The sequence below is a fragment of the Mytilus californianus genome, unplaced genomic scaffold (assembly GCF_021869535.1).
Source record: "Mytilus californianus isolate M0D057914Y unplaced genomic scaffold, xbMytCali1.0.p SCAF_11, whole genome shotgun sequence".
NCBI classification, from domain to species: domain Eukaryota; kingdom Metazoa; phylum Mollusca; class Bivalvia; order Mytilida; family Mytilidae; genus Mytilus; species Mytilus californianus.
Window position 1 is genome coordinate 54,771,203 of NW_026262593.1, and position 18,723 is coordinate 54,789,925.

The 18,723-nt window shown below is 32.4% G+C and overlaps 1 protein-coding gene across 1 annotated transcript; it reads right to left on the minus strand.

Moving 5' to 3' along the window:
- Window positions 1-267: 267 nt before the first annotated feature.
- On the minus strand, window positions 268-5,990 carry LOC127720354 (uncharacterized). Its single transcript, XM_052226934.1, has 5 exons — window positions 5,890-5,990; window positions 3,114-3,299; window positions 2,213-2,317; window positions 1,752-1,869; window positions 268-696 (listed from the first exon to the last, which is right to left on the minus strand). Exons 1-5 carry the CDS (start codon window positions 5,915-5,917, stop codon window positions 645-647), a joined length of 489 nt encoding a protein of 162 aa, XP_052082894.1. The 5' UTR covers window positions 5,918-5,990; the 3' UTR covers window positions 268-644.
- Between the last annotated feature and the right edge of the window lie 12,733 nt (window positions 5,991-18,723).

Here is an 18,723-nt window from a genome sequence, read left to right on the forward strand (position 1 = left end):
AATGACGAACAAGTCAATGAAACACTACATAGAAAACTTAAGACTGAGCAACACGAACCTCACTCAAACCGATGGTGAACTCAGGTCCTTAGGAAGAAATGGTAGTTCCTGTGTGCATCCTGAGTTTTGTTTATGACAACTTAAAATCAAACAGATAAGATGCGAACAATCAATGGACACCAAGAGTTCTTTATACGCAATGATATCCAAGATTCTACATCAAGTAATAAAGAAGTAAACAAACATCTTATTTTAGATGCACAAATCCACAAGAAAAGAAAATTCACACATACACATACGTTTAAACAAGGCGAAGTACCAACGGTAAAGTTATGGTTATTTATAATAAAAAATGGTAAAGAAATAATGCGCGAATGCCAAACCTAGTATAGTGTTATGCAGCTATACCAATTAATTATGCCTTTTTCCATTATAAGTGGACTGCTGAAGAAAGTGTGTGGGATATTTTTTGGACGGAAAGCGTTTAAGAATGGCACCAAACTGATTGATATATAAAAAATGGCAGAAATATAGTTGGCATTCGTTCTCAATATATTTTTTTAATGCAGTCAGTCAGTTTTGTAAATAAGCACATGGATTGAAAAACTCTGAACAGTACTTCCTCTTCATAGACCAGGTTTTCTTTAGTACCTCCGATATGCACGATATGAACATTCATTGTTGTACCAAGTTTTTCTACAAATATTTGTTCAGACTGAATCAATAGCTCTTTGTAATGTGTTTGTATTGATTGGTTTTTCTTTCAGCTTCTTTATTACATGGTGTTTTCTGATAATCTTGAATTTTTCTAATGCAGACTAAGTATTGTTCCTTTTTTCAACAAGCTAATTAATAAATATGTCATGCTGAGCTAAGAAAACCAAGCAAGAAAACATTATCTAATTTGTAATATATTTCATAGATTTTTAACAAATTCCTACCCATTCTATTTCAACGCACACGTTTAAAGAACAGAGTTGTTCCAAAAGAAGGAAAATGCTGCAATCTGTTCAATAAAGATGTGAATCCATCTTATGATCACGCTTTTATATAAAAGAATTTGATGTAGTATGATTGTCAATGATACAACTATCCAACAGAGCCTACATACAGCGGAATAAACAGTTCAAGCAGCTATAGGTCATTGAACGACCTTCAACAATGATTATATTGCTTTGTTGATCAAATAACCCCCGACTTATTCATTATCTGGTATATAGGTTAAGATTTAACAAAACATGTTTACTCTCGCAGCATTTTTGCGCCTATTCACAGTCAAGAACTTTCTTAGTCGTGTGTGTGTGTGTTTTTTTTATATATATGTTGGTTCAATTGTGAGGTCAGAGTTTGGTGTGACGATCATTTAGGTGAACTAGTATACATTATTGTTTAGGAGCCAGATGGAATCTGTCTCCGGGTGCGGGATATTCTCGCTGCGATTAAGACCCATTGTTGGACTTGGGCTGTTTTCTGCTTTTTGGTCGTGTTGTTGTATCTTTGACACCTCATTCTCTTATTCAATCATTGGCCTTCAAATATATAGTTTTGCTAAAGCACTGTATTCATATACAGGGACATTCTAAATCGATAAAGATTATCAGATCTGACAAAAACATAAAATTTCAATTCCCCAAAATACAAAAAAAAAAAATTTAAATAACGTATACTGATGGGCCAAATCAACGAACATGTAAGTATCTGCTCAAATAATGAGATAAAAGGAAGCAATCTAAAAAAAAAAAAATACCAACCCATTGTCAAAAGTTGTGAAACCAGTCATAACTTTTCCTTTATAGACTCTGTAAATCCCACCATATACAAAACTATTATTCAAATGTACTTTACAGTCTTTCTGTGAGTACTTGATATCTAAAAAAAAACGAATGTTACACCAACTTTTATTGCATCGGCTATCTAAGATATGTAAACAAAAATGGTTTATAGTATTAAATTTTGTACTTTTAGTCAATTATAACATGCTGACGAACTCTATAAATAAATAATCCACAAAACATTTAAGACTTTTTTAAATTATATACTAGATCTATTAAAAGTTCACAAAACTAAAGAAAAATGTATTTTTTTATCACCACTTCTTTTTCCTTCTGAACAATACTCTAAGGTTAAAACAACCTGTGTTTTCTACTTTTTAAAAGTAGCTAATCAGGGTACAAAAGACAGTAATTGAAAATAAACAATTTGTATATTTTACCTGGGTCCTCACAACAGCGAACGTTCAATCCTAACCCCTCGTTGAATTCCCATCCACTTGCATAACCATACCCAGGACACCTGAAGAATCCTTTCAGGTTATATTCTTTAACAATAACAAAAGGATTATTGTCATTAAAATACAACGAAACATACAGAAAGTTTTATTTGAATACAGTATTATATGTTCAAACTACATGAACTATGAACCAGACACTGTAAACTAATCATGTGTTTCCTTCTATGTTGTTGGGTGTCATTCACGTTCCTTTTCTCAATAAGTTAACTAAAAAAAAATAGCACGACCCGATGCTTCGACAGGTTAAGCGTCCCTTACTATTCATGCATCTCTTGCAATGCGAATTAACCGACGGTAAAAATATCCAAGTCGAGAATAGGACACAGATTAGACGATTATTATAGTATGATAGACCGCAAAAACATGTCGCTAACTAATTGAAAGACAAACACGTCGTATCATTCACCCGATCGTGATGGTGATATTTTATAAAATCATAAAATGTATAGAATGTGGATTTCAGTCTTTCTTCCTCATAACTCTGCTGGAGTAGTTCTCGTGTAATGACGCCCGTGTAGTGTTAACAGGTCATAACTAAATATTTGAGCTAACATTCATATGTCAAATAACTGTTCAGGAAAATAATGACTTTTCAAACAATAGGAAACAAAAGTCAATGCAAATGTATGTTTGAAGGTGAAGCAGCTTTGCGTAATCAGAACCTTATAAATCATTGATGAATTACAAGAGGTAAACAAATGTTGTTTATCTTTAACTAGTATGTGTGTATTGTACTTGCTTTTTTTATATCAAACATTTTGAATTTGCATAAATTACATATTTTTCAATTATTATTAAAGATAAAAATTGGCAGATTACTTACGAATATTCTGGCATTTTACATTTCTACCTGGTCCAGGTTTACAGGTAAATGGGTATGGATCAGGGAAAAGTTTATCATGAGCATACCCATCTGTACAAAACTGCAAAAACCTTACAGGCTTCTTTGAAAACATTCTACCATTTGTCACATTTGGTAGAAACAAAGCCGAAACAAGTAAAATAAATCCTATGAAAAGTAAAAACAAGCTGTTATACAAATTTTAAACACGGATATTGAACCTGGAAGTGCAAAATGGTTAATTTTTCGAGGCAAAAAAATTTCGCTCTTCGAAAGTCAAAACCTTGTCACGAGATTTTAATGTAGCGCTATTCTTGTTGTTGATCCCTTATCTGTCTGAAAGATCAAATTCACCTTAGAGTATTAATCTGGTAGAGATAAGCAGAGTAAACTTTACCTGTCTGATTGGGTACTTTAGCTCCGAAATCGTCCGTTTTACTGTGTCCGATTTGATTAAAATAGAAACGTAACGTGATCATGGTGATAACTTCATAAATCTATGCAGCGTACTGCATCGTCTGCATGAAAACATTAACATTTGGACGACGTCACATTACGGTATGCACCAGGGCAAGGAAATCAAACTAAAACAGCGTGGTCGACATTTTTTAGATGGCAAACTTATTTAATCATAACCTTTGCATAATTCGTCTGTGTAAAAATCTAGGCATGTGCAGAAAAGTGTCACGTGACACAACTTTTTCAATCTCCATATTGAAACAACAACTATCCCGTAACTCTCCTATTGTACACAAGGGTGAATAAGCACATGTCGTTTGTCTTCGTCGTTTTTTTTTTCATTCTGTGTACCAATGTGTAAACAGTAGTTTTCACGAATATAGTTTTCTTGTCTTATCCTGTCTTGTGTCTCTCCTATTGTAGATGAGGGTGAATAAGCACTTGCCGTTTGTTTTCGTCGTTTTTTTTATTATGTGTACCAATGTGTAAACAGTGGTTTTCACGAATATAGATTTTCTTGTCTTATCCTGTCTCGTGTCTGTCCTTAGTAAGGAGCTTCGTTAGTTTCTCGTCAAGATTTTATGTATTTTGCATTCAGTGTTCAGTGAAGATCTTTATTGGTTGTTTGTACTTTTATGTTGTTAAGCATATCCATAAGGATGTGTAATTGAACTCATTAATGAAACCAGGATAAAAGTTATGTATGCTAGTTAGAAGATTATCTCTTTTTAACTCTTTAAAAAAAAAATAGCAAATACAAGTATGAAAAAAGTTACGTGTAGTTTAGAAGAGGACAGGCAAATCCCTTTATATCATAGATAAGTAAATAGCAAAAACGTGTTATAACTTCAAAGATGAGTAAACAAATATTAGTAGATACGATAGTGTGAAGGCTATATCATAAATAATCATCTATCACCCACCAAATCATGTTTCAGGGATAAAAACTGAAGACAGTTATTATAAATAAATATATATAACATTATATAATATAAAATAGAAAACTAGATGTCATGAAAAGTAGTGCTACTTTGCAGATTGATTAATGATGTTATTATTTCAAAGTCCTTGACATATTCTAATTTAAGAAACGCTCCAGTTCGTACAAGGAAAATAGCCTTAAGAAAAATTGAACACACTGTTAACATTGTACAAAATAAAAATTTGTTTTGTTAAATATTTTGTACAAAGGTTTTGGGTTTCTTGAAGCATTGATTATAGACAAATATTTGAGCCAACTTTAATATTTCTTCATCAGAAGGTATTTATCAAAAATAAAGATAAATGTTTGTCTTGTTTTAGCTACATCATCACCGATCAGCAAAGTATGAATAGTAATCCGATTTTAAACTCTTAATACAACATTTGATAAAAACATGTACAGCATGATAATTTGTGTTCTTGAGGTTGGGTTGAATTGGTGATTACAAAAACTCTTTCAAAAGACATCAAATAGTATAAAAAAATAATGAGAATTTTTAATTTATTTAGATTTTTTTGAAATTTATAATACTATCAAATTTATTTGTGAGACGCGTATACTTTGTTGTATATATTGTATATTTTTCTCATTGTTGAAGGTTGTACGTTTTCCTATAATTGCTTACATCCTCTTCATTTGAACTTTGGTAGATATTTGTCTCATTGCCAATCATACCACATCTCCTTATTTTTATATTTCGTTACGTCCATATTTGCTGAATTGGCTGTTACAGTATATTATGCATACATGGACATATTTTCAAAAGCGTTTTGATTGTCTTTAAATGTTCTAAACAAAGGATTAAAAGCTACCACCAAATTTTTATTTTTTGGTCCCAACTATGAAAGTACCAAAAGTTTTTATTTAATTCTGCAACAGCGAATTATGATAAAAAAGTAAAAAGATATGGTTTGATTGACAATGAGGTATATCTCCAAATGAAGTAGAATGTTAGGAACTATAGATCACGTTTAAGTCAACATTACACTTTTACACTGACAGCAGTAATCGTAGGCGAGACACAGGGTTCCGCGGGACCCCTTACACATTTTATATAATACTTTTCGAAATTTGCTCTTCTACCATAATAATCGAATACAACAAAAACTGAAGTTACAACCATGGAATGGATACAATTAAATGGCCAAATCAATATTTAAGTTGAAGAAAATGAAAATGAAATCTTACACAGTCTAAATAGGACAGTTTAAAATTCCACAATATAACATTTTTGTAAATAAAAATAAAACAAAACTGAACAAGCCTGTTTAATGAATAAAAATATGGTTTAATTTAAGATAACCGAACGAGACTTACCTTTGCGAATACAGTTATTGAATGACATTACAAAAAGTACAAACTGTGTCAAATTGCAATTGAATTTTCGTTAGATTACAAATGCGAACACAGTATTATTTTTAAATCTTTAAATACAGACATTTAAATTGATTAATTACATGGACAACTTTTGCATATTTCTAAATGTTAGGGTTCAAACGACTTGATTGATAAATCAATTTTGACATAAATAAATGTCAAGGAAATTTATACTTTACCAGCTGAACTGAAAAAAAAAATAAAACGTCTTAATCGTTTGATGTAAAAGAACATTTTCTCAAGGTCTCGGTGACTTTCCTTCACACTTGTAATCACTTGCAATAAACATTGAAATGATACTAAATAAAGATAAATTTTGCTAAATTTGTATTAAAAAGACTTAATATTTAAGTGATAAGCAAGGACTATGGTAAATTTCCCGTTACCTTCTTTGATGTATTTAACTTACAAATTGTTTACAAAAGGAACATCTGAAAATATTTCTAAGAGTGATTTTCAATAATTTAGATCATTAAGAAAGACATATATCTGTCCATGCTGACTCCTTAAAATGTAAACTACAGTTATTAAACTTTCTGAGAGCAAAATTGAAAAGGAATGAATACTCGGTGGATGTACAAAAAGCAACGATTCACAGAAGGAACACTAAATTTGATACTGCAGTGTTCGTTGTAGAAAATGTGGACCTTGTAAACTCAAAAGATATCAAAGCTCGTTAAATGTAAAATTTGGGGAATGATTGTCAATGACTCAACTGACCATCAAAGTCCAAATAACGTGGCTGTAAGCAACTTTATGTCAACAAAGAGAATCATATTTGCACAACACACGTTAAACATCATTACTTTAATATTTTGCAAAGTAGCAAAGAAATTCAAATGTTCAATAGCGATCAATGTAAAAGCTACCAACTAGACATATAACACATATTTTTTTAAATCGTTTGTATCTTTCACATATTAATGTGAAAATCAACATAATTGCTAAACAGAATGTTGTCAATCAGTTATTTACCCTGCGTTCAACAACGCCGCCCAATGCTTTAACAATTTTCATGAACAAAATACGCACTTTACATGATATCTGTTAATTTTGTGCAATATACCAATCAACAACAGGCAATATAAAAGATCCAATTTATTGAAGTAATGATGAGCATTATAGTCACCCGTATGCTAAATCTTTAAAAAATGATAATGAAATGCGAACAAAAGGCTAAACCAACAAAACAAAAGTAATGCAAACAGCAACCAATGGCATTTACTGAATTGCTTGTTCCTGTTTCGGAACATGTACACAAATGTTGTGGCTGGATTGAACGTGTTTAAGCCGTGTTTCATATCGACTGTGAAACTATCTTCTTTAGGGGCGGTGTTAATCAAATGAATTCATAGTGGTAAATTGGAAGTTATTCCTTTGACAAATTTCAAGAGGATGTTATAAGCTTGATGACCGTTATGAAATATCTGTGACACAGTAGACAACGGATGTGTTTCAAATGTCGTAGCCATTCTCCCGTGTGAATATGTACTTACTGTGAGCAACATTACGGGTGCCACATGTGGAGCGGGATATGATTACCCTCATGGAACACCTGATATCATACCTGGATTTTTTTTTCACGTTTTACTCTGTTGTTTTTGTTATCATTGTCATGTGTTGTAGAAATCGATTACAATCGTTCGTGCTTAACTGCAATTTAGCAATTATTTCTCAAGATTGCCAACATTATCATAATAACTTATTGAAAATTCAAAAAAAATCATGATGAAATCAAATTATTTATGGAACATACAATTAAGACTCTGAACATCGATGGTCAATGCTGAAATACGTTGTTAAACATGCTGAAGTGTAATAGTGTCTACTAACTGAAATGCGATGGTCTGAAGTCAGAACAACACTTGATTTGGTGGGTAGCGGATTTCATTTTTGATCAATACAAATCAAAAACTTAACACATAGAATCTGCAGATTCTCCGCTAAGCACTTCGGTTGAGAACAGGACTTTATGACAACAGATATGATTACAGTTTTTTTTGTTTTTTTTTTTCTATCACAACATTCAAAGAGTACCTGTTTATGGAGGAACGTTTTCCAAGTTTATAAGATTTTTCAGAAGTTGCGATGCTCATCATGATTTCCGTGATAGGAGATTGATGCTCACACTGATGTCGAATTCATCCTTTGAAAAGGTTTACAAACTTCACATTGAAATATTATCCTGTAATAGTTTATACGTTTTAATTTCATTAACTCTCTTTATATCATTTATAGTAAGTATTACAAAGGTCAGATTGCCCAAATAAAAGAATAGGTTTGCTTACATTTCTAGTAATTAAGTTATTTTTAATCTTATCTTTAACAATAAGACAACATGAGTTTTTAAAATTTGTTTTAACCATGTCTAAAATTGTCTTATGTTTAAATAAAGCAAACTCGTCCTACTTACCACCAGTGTAGTGATTCTGTTCAGTAGTACCTCGGAAATGTGAGAAGAAAATATCTGATAAACAAAACGACAGAAAATATATTTGCAATATTGTCCTTGTCTCTAAATAACGGGGGTCATTCCATATATCGAGAAAAAAAGATCGTGAAATAATACCTAACGGTTGTCAAGTATTACGATTGGATCGTGAAAGCTCTAGTATAGGATCGTGAAGAAAATATTATCGAGAAGACATATGCATGGTCCATTACTAATATAATTTAATGACTCATACTGACAAATTGACAAAAAAATAAGCTGTCTGTCAAAATGGTTCAACATTATGAGAAGATGAGAAAATCAAGGTTTACAAGTAAACGGTTTCTACAAAACTTCAAAAAGCAGATTGCTCCTTAACATTTCAATAACATTAGATATGTAAACAACAAGATTGTTTTCATAATTCGAATGACTAAACAAATTCTCTTTGAAACATGTCATTCCATTTTAATGATTCAAATGGTTTTTTTAATTCTTTTTGCCCGTCCTTCATTCCTAAGTTTTGATTTCTTATACAAATCAAGATGTAGAATAGAACCTATTCGGCTTAATAACAGTTCAAGCTGGGCATCATGCACAATCATTTGCGAGGTACGTTGATTGATAATTTCCCCACTAAGTTGGGTACAATGACGTATAGCTATTGTGGAAAGACTGATCAAACAATCAAGTAAAAAAAAAAACGTTATCTGGGTACCTGTTTAGTTCATGTCAGCGCAGTCACGAAATAAACAACAAAGTAGCCAATATTGTGATACGATGTACGCACGAACGACACTCCATATAACCGAAGGTAACAACCCTTACAGAAAAAAAAAACATATTTTCAGGGCGGATGCATTAAGCATTATAGATACATATATACTTTTACTTTTGAAAAATTAACGCTCCTGAAGGTCCTTTTATCTTAGAAATCTACTTATTTAGACACGTTTTTGGTTATATTAATAACTTTTAAGGAAAAGTGTTGCATTAAAAAAAAGATGAAAAAATGGAAGCATTAATGTTAAAATAATTACTCGCTTTAACATGTTTAACTAGTTGCAAGTTTATCAATTGGTAAAAGAAATATTGTGTGTTGACTATCAAGTCTAGTCGTTCGGGACGTTTGCGCTTTCTGATAGGACATTTGCGTTTTTTTATTGGACATTAGCACTTAATTTAATAGGACATTTGCGCTTTCTAAAAAAGTAAATTTGCGTTTTTTCAATAGGACATAAAAAAACATTTAATATGAAAAAAAACACAAACCATTCATATATTTATATACAGCTAAAAGCATAAACCTTTCCCCATCATGATGGTGTCAGATGAAAGCGACAACACTCCAGGAGGGTGGATGGGAGTAAATTCCTTTTAACAACCATGACACTTTCTAAAAGTCGACAGGTATACAGTTGGTGGTTTAGAAATAAAATTTGGTCTTCACCAATTGAAACAACCTTAAATAAACTATGATGGAACAGTTTCACGGATTATTCATGAGACAATATAACCACAAGAGAAATATATTTTCCAATTTTAATCCACTTATAAGAAAGCTAATTGAAGAATTTCGGTCAAAATTGCAATGTTCCATCCATAAAAATTTCTTTTCTCCTATCGTTTACCCAGAAACCTTTCCTCGATCTTGATATCTATATCATTAACGGAAAGCTTAATACTAAAATATATGATAAAAGAGATGATTTTTCATTTCCTATCGTTAATTATCCATTTTTAGATGGTGACGTTCCCTTGTCACCATCTTACGGTGTTTATATATCTCAACTTGTACGATTCGCTCGTGTATGTAACAATGTTTAAATTTTAACGAGAGAAATTTATGTATTACTGAAAAATTATTACACCAGGGTTTTCGATATCACAAACTAGTCAAAACATTTACTAAATTTTATCATCGGTATAAGGACATCATTCGTAAATATAGCTCAACATGCAGACTTCTTATACGTTCAGGTATTTCACATCCAATTTTTTATGGAAATATTCTTTATAAAGCACAAAAACGTCAGTATTCACCTCTGAAGCTAACAAAACCTTTAAATAGACTTATAAAGAAGGGATATAGTTACGATACTGTTGTCAGGTCATTAAAGATTGCATATTTTGGGGTTAATATTGATTCACTTATAGGGTCTTTGCATCGGCACTAGACACATTTATTTAAAAACCAGTTGTTGGCATGACACGGGTTATGTTCTTCTCATATATGTTATGATGGTATGCTACTAAACTCCTAACGGGAAGGATTGTGCCTGATATTCATATGATGAAGACATAATCTTTCAATCAGTTTAATTGAAGTTTGGAGCTGGCATGTCAGTTAACTGCTAGTAGTCTGTTGTTATTTATGTATTATTGTCATTTTGTTTATTTTCTTTGGTTACATCTTCTGACATCAGACTCGGACTTCTCTTGAACTGAATTTTAATGTGCGTATTGTTATGCGTTTACTTTTCGACATTGGCTAGAGGTATAGGGGGAGGGTTGAGATCTCATAAGCATGTTTAACCCCGCCGCTTTTTTGCGCCTGTCCCAAGTCAGGAGCCTCTAGCCTTTGTCAGTCTTGTATTATTTTTAATTTTAGTTTCTTGTGTACAATTTGGAGTTAAGTATGGCGTTCATTATCACTGAACTAGTATATATATTTGTTTAGGGGCCAGCTGAAGGACGCCTCCGGGTGCTGGAATTTCTCGCTGCATTGAAGACCTGTTGGTGACCTTCTGCTGTTGTCTGTTCTATGGTCGGGTTGTTGTCTCTTTGACACATTCCCCATTTCCATTTTCAATTTTATTTTATTACTATATTTTTTATAATATGTTTGGTTTACCCGAATATTTTTTCTGATTTTTTCGTTTGTTCGGAAGAACTTTCAAAGAATATGTGAACATCTTTTCATGACTTTGGTAAATTTTCTAAGGATTACATGTACAAAATGTAAAGTATTATAGGTAAAAAGTACAAATGTCTTGTCAATTTTGTTCAGGTGTTTCAAAGTTTAAACCGCAAATTTCCATAGTATTTGAAGCGCAAATGTCTGTTAGTGTTACAGGTAAAAAAACGAAAACATCCTGCGTCCGTCTAGTCACGCCTTGTCTTTCACGATCAAGATAATGCGTTGCCGATCTTTCACAATCAATTTTGATGAAAAATCAACAAAATTAAATGTTTTCAAAAACAAAATGAACGGCTTCAAGGGTAAACAAACTTTTATTTTACTGTACTATCTGACACACCAAAGATTCAGTTTCAAATATATAATTATATATTGAAATGTGACCATTATAGATACAAAACTTGTTTTTCTTTTTATGAATCCCATAGCCTTTTGTGTTTTCTCATAAATTACTGCATATTTTCTTTATCTTATTGCACGGTATTATTAGGAAAGTTGAATCATTTTGACAGACATAATGTTTTTTTTTCGAATTTGTTCCGCGTTTTAAAAATACAACAGATTTGTCACAGATTTGAAGTAGGATTACAATTAATAACATTCACGACCCGCTACCAGATCTTTCACGATCCGATCACAATACTTGACCACCGTTCAGTATTCTTTCATTATCATTTTCCTCGATATACCGAATTACAGCCGTGTACATGGAGAGTTTAAATACGAAAATTATAGCAGTCGGTTTATTGATTAATTGTTAACCAGTGAATTTTGGAAAATGGAAATATTGTACCATATTAAGATTTAATAGTACTGTAGTTGAAGAGTTGCCGCCGTCAATTGGAAATTTGACTGTTGCAAATGCAGCTATATTGGCGAAACGCAGCGGAGAGAGTAAATCGAATATTTGCTATCGTCAAAAAACAATTGACGACGGCGGCAACTTTTAAACTTCAGTACTGTTATTGCGGTTCTTTTTCATTTCACAAAAAAAAATATGTTAGAGCTTGCAAAAAAGTATACATTTGAAATAATATAACTTTCCGGGAAACTTTATGAATGATATTAGCGCAGATACGTCATGGCTTAATGTGACATGAAATATCAATCAGTTATACGAGCAATTCTTGTAAATCTTCTGCTTACAATTTTTAAATCACTCAAGAGACTTAAAGCTTTCTGTTCCAAGCATACATGTAAATGGCCTCAGTCGTTTTTGACACAAATGTTAGGATTTTTTTTATTTCGATGTTTTTCAACGATATATCTTATTTGGCCTTTCAACTGTTTTGATTAGAGCATAACTGACGAATGCAGACACAATGATCGTCAGCGTAGTAAATAATAAGCTTGATATTTCTGATTTTTTTTCAGATGAATGCTAAAAAAAAATTGTGAAATGGATTGAAACAAACACACCATTAGTTGACAGAGTAGAGCACATGCCAGACAATTGCAAACACTAGAAACTGGTTGAATCGTATCATTTTAGTTATTTTAGAATGACATGAGGTTATTTGTAATAATCTAGATTGGTATGTTTTAAAACATTTTGATTGTTCATAAAGTAACTAAATGGATGAAACACTTTATTAAGCGTGTGATTAATAATTCCCAAATGTGATTTTATTACGGTCTATATCTATGTTATTTTTCAGAAAAAAAACCCAGCTTAAAATTGCAATCTCATGTACTTTCCTTATTTTGAATATCATTTGTTCACATTTAACGATTGCCACATCACCAGGTCACTTTTACGGAAATTGAAACAAACATTCTGACACCATTTGTTTAAAAGCTCCTTTAAATATATAGGCCACAGGTCCTTTGAAATTAGACATCAGGTCGCAAGATCGCCGCCAAACCCTGAAGTCAGACTTGACCTTTGTGAACAACCACTGTATAAGGTTTAACTTATTGTTATTATCGGATATTCATCAATCAGTTGTAAGTAAAATTAACAATAAGTATCAAAGATATGCCGTCTACTTCAAATTATCAAAATGAGGAGCTCGAGGATGTTCCTTATTTGGGACTTGCCCATGAACAAGTAACAGGGTAGACTTGTATAATTTGAGAAATCAACCATCCAACATGTACAAAAATGTATCTATGGTATATGAATTCAAAACACACTCTCTGCACATTTAAGAACTCTTGCAACAACAGTACGAGATTTCCTGTTGCAAGGCCAACGTTTTTGTTCGTATCCAACACGCCCTTATTTTCAACTGGCAGTATATATTTCAGAAACTACCAGTTGTATTAATTGCTAATTTGTTTTCTTCTTAAATATGCATGAAACATTTGCTACTGGACATTACGTAAGCAACAATCAGTTATTCCAAAAGATTAAAAATAGTAAGAAAGTCTTGTGAATTTAACGAAATGTTCTCTCCCAAATATAGATGCGTCTTAGGCATCACATGATTCCATATAGAATGTTAGAATTAAAACTGAAATAAATTTAATGAAGGACTTTAGAATATTAAGGTCTCGATAACATTGTGGGAAAAAAGGAAGGCAAAGGATACCAAATTAACTTTCTTTAGGCAGCTTGCCCTTTTTGGTCACCAGAGGTCTTTTTCTGTTGATCAGAGATTAGTTTTTCTGTATCACGTTTTGTTGACTACTGTTTGTCTATTCGTCTTGTGTCCGTTATGATTATGATTGTTCTAACAAAAAGTACTTTTTGGAACTGATGGTGTCTTTTAGCTGGGAAAATTGGCAACATACGTCCCCTCCTGGTGTAAAAAAATTTGAAAAACTGTAACTTTGTATAAAAACATTTTCCGGATAAATCACAATACACACAAGGAGTATGTTCAATTCACGCCTGTATGTATTGCTCTTGGATTATTTAGTCCATTTTTTTTAATCAAGAGAATTCTAGATCCCTTGCAATCCTTGCACATACTAATGCTTTCTTACTACTCTTCAAATAAATATTTCCAGAATCATCGATCGGATCGGTAGTCATATCATCTAAAACATTGTATTTCTGGCTCCAGAGATCAGATTCATTGGTGTTTAACGCCACTTTCAGTACTTTTTTGCTATTTCGTAGTGGTCAGTTTAAACTATATCAAAGTGACTATTTATTGACTTTCGAATGTTTTGCACTTTAGTTGTGATGTATTTTATTTTTACTTGTATGACCTTGGTATAATTTTTTTTCTCCATAACTGCTTCACCAGCATGCAATGCAAGAAAATACACCAACAACACAAAAAGCACAAAAAAGAAAAAAAACACGCAAAAAAAAAACAAAAAAACAAAAGAAAACCAAACAAAGCAAATTGAAACAGAACTAATAAGAGCACTTAAATATTTCCATAAAGCATGTAAAGTGCAAACTAATATATAATTGCTGAACACTTGCTTTCCCTCTTATATATTCTTCAAGTGAAAGTATTTTCGTAGTCATCATGTGAAATACCTTTTTGAAAGTCATTGAAACAGAAAAGGTGTCTTTCAATTTTGATGGATAACCCTATGCCATACTTTATTGTTTAGGGGCCATCTGAGGCCCGCATCCGGGTTCGATATTTACTCGCTTCCCTTGGTGGTCTTGGGCTGTTTTCTGTTCATTCGTTGGATTGTTGTCTTTTTTAATCATTTCCCGTTTCCATTCTCTATTCTATATTCTTGATAAGAATTTAAAGCTTCGGTTTTTTCTTCTAATATAATTTGTTTTGTGTAATTCCAAAGTAAAACTTTTTTAATACTTGATTGTCTCACTCATCTGTTTATGAACATATAGTACAAAGAAAGTAGACAGACACACTGTTTCCTTTCTTCCAAGAGTTTTTGTTAAACATATTTGACGCATGATTATAATTTGAATTTAGGAGAAAACATTTGTGTTGTAAGTTATACAACTTGCTATTCGTCTTAAATTTCTGAAAAAATGAACAGTATACAAACGCGTTTTTTCAACGGTATGAACAAAAAAAAAAAAACAGTTTGTAACTTTGTATAGAAAGCATTGTCCTAATTTATCACACACAAGAATGATGTTGGTTTTACGGTTGTAATGTATTGCTCTGGGTTTTTGAAGTCCATCTTCTTCTGTCAAGATAACTCTTGATTCCTTCCCATCTTGTCCTACACGCTACGAAAATATTTCCAGAAGCATCGTTGATTATTCCGGTCCGATTTCTAAAAGTCAAATTTCCAACAAACTTTTCCATACAAATCAGTCGAGTAGACAGCATCACTTTTGTATGTTGTATAATGAAGTTTGTCATTCAACACAGAGCATTGAACGAATATATCGGTTATTGACAAAGTTGACAAGGCATTACCAGAAAGATCAAAGAACTGAATGGTCATGTTGATGAGATTGACGACCAATTGTTCATCTGTACTACATGTAATAATACCGTAGCATTCGTCATTCGTATGCATACTCCTTTGTACTTTTGATGAGTTTACATCAACAATAACAACTTTCCTCGCAAAAACTAATGTTGTAGCAACTGTGTCTTTATTTATCACTGCAACATCAAAACATTGGTTTTCAAGTTGATTAGTTCTGATAAACTTGCCTTCTTGATTCATTATAACTAATCTTTTGTTTTACAATATACAATTCTCCCGTCGTCGAACATATTGATACCTGGTATAGGTATGTCGTTGGATGCTCCATCTGGTGTCTGGAAAGAGCGAACATTGGTCAATATTTAACGTTATCTATATTATGAGAAACAGGAACGAAAATCAGTCCCTGTTTATCCTTCTTTAGAAGAATGTTCTTTGAGGAAGAAGACCTCAAGTCTAACTTTGCCAATTCTTTTACATCTTTCTGGAACTTCATAAGTATCGGCGAAAATTCTATGAGAATATCAAAAGTGTTCATTATTTGGTTGGTTTTAAAAGACATCCATTTTTCTTCTTCTTTCTCAACGCTTTTATTCCATTCATGTATACCAAGGAAAGCTTGGAAATTCGAGGCGTGTTGCTTAGTTCTTTCTAAGTCACCAGCATTATTATCAGTACTTTTACGCTTTTCTGAAGGCTTTTCAATAAAACTATTAACATTTCCGTTTTGTTTTTTCTCAATGTTGTCCAATTTATCCAAAAGACCCGTTTCGAGTTTATCTAAATGATAATGTATTGCTGCTCGGACATTTTTCACTTCCGAAATGATTTTATTTTTCAGAACTCCAAAACTTGCTCGATTATCAGATTGCTGATAAGTGCATTGATGTCTTTTGTCTTATTTTATAAATCTGCAAATGCAGCAGACGACTTTATTCCTCCCACTACTGCCAATAATGGCTTCAATTTTTGACAGGTGTCATGTTTCTCTGTAATGCAAGACACTTAACATGGTTCATTGTGAATAAAACAATAAAAGTGGAATTTTCAGCTGTGAAGTATGCATTTTTGTTTTGCACCATTATATCTCGGCAGTTTCTTGTAATCTTTTATGGGTATTGTGTTATAGTTCTTTGAAAATTCCATGATGCTATTTTGTCTTTCGCAGTCATTACAAATGGCTTCTTCACATTCTGAACACCAAACGGAGGCAGATTTTATTATTTGTCCTACAAATATCACATATCGGTAAGGATGTCGATCATTATACATAATCTGTGTTCAGTTAATACGAAATACAGTAAAACAAGTTCAGCTCCAAGAAAAAAAAAGATCAGCTGCGTTACCGGATCTTAAAAATAGGAACTTTACGTATGATCTGGGAACTGATTATTTATTTATTGACATATATTATAATTTGAATGGAAAAATCGTATTGATGTAGATGATCAATGTAATCAAAAACTTGTAAACCTATCTTAAATTCTCCTGTAAATCGATTAGTCTGTCTTATCTGTACACTAGAAAGTCAAACACAACGTTGTACAAATGTAACTCTTTATAGATTTCACCGTAAATATTGGATGAAGGCTTAACTTATAACCCCAATGTGTTTTTAATCTACAGGTCATTCTTAGACGTCATAAGACAAAAGTATAACGAGGAAAACGGACTCCAAGGCAAATTCAAAAAGAAAAGTCCATGCACATGATAAAAACCGATAAAAATAACGCTATCAACATGATCAATCAAAAGAACACGTTTTAAACGAGATACCCTTAGGATAATTAAGGTAAAGTTTGGTACCATTTGGCCTAGTCATTTCAGAGGAAATGATTTATAAAGTATATACATAGATACCAGGATAACAACTGTGAACGCTAGAGGTACATTCTTCAAAACAATGAAAACAACACGTCATTTATTTCATGCGTCCGAACCGCTTTTCTGGATTTATCTTCACCGGAACGCTCAAAGCCGATTATTTGAAAGCCAGGATGTAAAAGAACCAAAACAGTAAAAGAGCAATAGTTTCGTTAAGGACATAAAAGGATAGCCAAATCCATCTGAGGTGATATTTGCCTGAGCGAGATGAATTCTTATATTCTAATAATTTTTCAAAAAGTTTGGTATAAATCATGTCAGTACCCAAGTTATGACTTCTAGGCTAATGATTCCCACGGGGACTGATAGTCCACCAGCAGAGGTATCGACCAAATGCTAAAAAAATTAAAACAACAGATTATAAATTGCACGCATCCGAAGCGCTTTTCTTGGTATACCTTCATCGTCTTTACAATAAAGGAGTTAAATTTTGTTATTTTATTTAATCGGATTTTTTTATACGAGGTCACGGAGGAAAAAAACGAATTTCACCCTCAACATTTAGGTTCAAGAATTTAATCTATTCTACTAAAAGCAAACCTTGATGACTGACTCTTCCCTGATTTATTTGCCCTGACTTTGAATATAATAGTGCGTGGTCGTCTTTTATCTTCATTCCAAAAAGATGTAGAATATCATAAATAGAAATATCCTTAAAGTATTAGTAAGAATTAAACTCATAATTATCATGTATACCCTAAGGGTATCATAGCATTCACATTGTCGAAAACAATTATATATACTGAAGCCGACCGCCTACAAGTGCGTGAATGAGAAATCATTGGTGATCTTGTGTTGTTTTTGCTCTCTGGCCGTCTTGTTGTATATTTTGACGCATTCTAGTTTCCATTCTCTTTTTGAAAGAACATGCTTATTTATAGCAATGTTAGAAGTTCACAGATCACGAGATCGATCATTCGTGTTTGTTTTACATTCTAAAGATGCCATATAACTCTCAAGGAGAGTCTCGGTACTAATAGATGTACCGTTAGAAACATTGCGAAGTAATCAGCCATCCTATTACCGGCTATCATTATGCATTTTCAATAGGATCTGTAATGCCATTCATAACAAATGTTTATGCCATCAGTTACAGCAGCGTTTGTTTATAGTTTGTATTGATATCGCAATACAATGTATATTGCAATCGAGATTTTGTTCTGTGAGTTCTGCTGTATCTGCAGTACCAATAGCCGGTTATAAATTGAAGATGAGA

Coding starts and splice junctions, on each gene's coding strand:
- LOC127720354 (XM_052226934.1), bottom strand. CDS start 5,917: ATGTCATTCAATAACTGTATTCGCAAAG. Junction 3,300..5,889: donor CAATAACTGTATTCGCAAAG/GTAAGTCTCGTT, acceptor TACTTTTCATAG/GATTTATTTTACTTGTTTCG. Junction 2,318..3,113: donor TGTAAAATGCCAGAATATTC/GTAAGTAATCTG, acceptor TTATTGTTAAAG/AATATAACCTGAAAGGATTC.